The sequence below is a fragment of the Gekko japonicus genome, unplaced genomic scaffold (genome assembly GCF_001447785.1).
Source record: "Gekko japonicus isolate JY-2015 unplaced genomic scaffold, Gekko_japonicus_V1.1 scaffold135, whole genome shotgun sequence".
In the NCBI taxonomy this organism is placed as follows: domain Eukaryota; kingdom Metazoa; phylum Chordata; class Lepidosauria; order Squamata; family Gekkonidae; genus Gekko; species Gekko japonicus.
Window position 1 is genome coordinate 2,884,957 of NW_015175359.1, and position 1,288 is coordinate 2,886,244.

Genomic DNA, 1,288 nt, shown 5'->3' on the forward strand with positions numbered 1-1,288 from the left:
TAGAGTTTCAGGCGCAGAAAAGTGTTTCTCAAGGAGATGGAGAGGGGATGGCAGAGCTTTGGTCATGGGGAGCAGATATTCTGCCACTCAACTATGGCCACTTCCGCATTAGAAAGATCAAACTGAACATAAGCTACTGTCTGATCTGTGTTTGACAGTGGTTCTTAGAAAACCTTTCCTTAGATAACCTTTCCCCACTCCTCCACATGCAGCTGCTGATGTGACCTTGGGTCAGTCACAAGTTCTCTCAGAGCTGTTCTCTCAAGGGCAGTTCTCAAGAGAGCTCTCTCAGCCCCACCTATCTCACAGGGTATGTGTTGTGAGGAGGGGAAGGGAGTAGTGAAGGGCGGGGTATAAATCCAATCTCCTCCTCCTCCTCCTCTTCTTCTTCCTGCGACCCCTTTGAACTGGAGATGCCAAGGACAGAACCATCTTCAAAGCATGTGTTCTATCACGGAGCCAAATCAAACAGAGCTTGCAGGGCCCCTTTGTAGATAGCCATCATTGACTGGTGTTCTGAGCCATCTTCAATAACATCCTCTCTCTACTTTTCTTACCACAGGACCTGCTCCTAAAGATGCTCAGCATGACTTTAAAGAGGGATACTCACGGTGTCTCCAAGAGGCCTTCCGGTTCATGTCTCTCCACAAAGTCCAGGCTGAAACCCAAGCCAAGCTCATGAGCCATTTCCAAAGGAACCAACCGTCCACCCGTGAAGCTGTCAGCTCGCATCCTGCCTCGAAGCACTCATCCTGCAAGGGTGCCCACACACTCTGGAGACCCTGGTAGAAGGCGGGAAGCTTGCCGATGGGCATCCATTCCAGAAGGAGGGCTGGGTTCCGATCCAATCACCCAGCCCTGGTCTTCTTCTCTGTAGGGAATATTATTTCCCCGTTGTGTTATTTATTATGGGGGTGGAGTGGAGAGTGTTGGCAGGTCGTTAGGATGTTCTCCAGTAGGTGAAAGTTATGCGCAGCAACAATCCGATCTGGGGAGGGGCATGTAGCTTCATAATGAAGATTATGTGTGCATCTAAGGGCGGGTGTTAACTGTTGTGTTGCAACTGTCAGTATGATTGTCAAATCATGGTGCTGCTAGAGGTTAAGGTAGGAGAGGATTCTCTGGATAACTGTAAAAATGTCTGGCTTTGCTTCCGGGTGGCTCTTCCAAAGTGGACTGCTGACTCCTACGCACAATGATCTTGTCCGCTTGGAAAGGCCACCGGGGTTTTCTTTTTCTTTAAAGAAGGCTCGGCGAAATGCTGTGGGTTTTTACTCGTAAATATTTG

The 1,288-nt window shown here is 49.1% G+C and overlaps 1 protein-coding gene across 1 annotated transcript in view; it reads left to right on the plus strand.

Annotated features, from left to right (window-relative positions):
• Nucleotides 1-789, plus strand: part of LOC107122267 (transcription factor HES-5-like) — a 1,480-nt gene extending 691 nt beyond the window's left edge. Inside the window, exon 3 of the mRNA XM_015425305.1 lies at nucleotides 563-789. Coding sequence (XP_015280791.1) covers nucleotides 563-789 — 227 coding nt within the window. The remainder of the gene's footprint in view (nucleotides 1-562) is intronic.
• The last annotated feature ends 499 nt before the right edge of the window (nucleotides 790-1,288 follow it).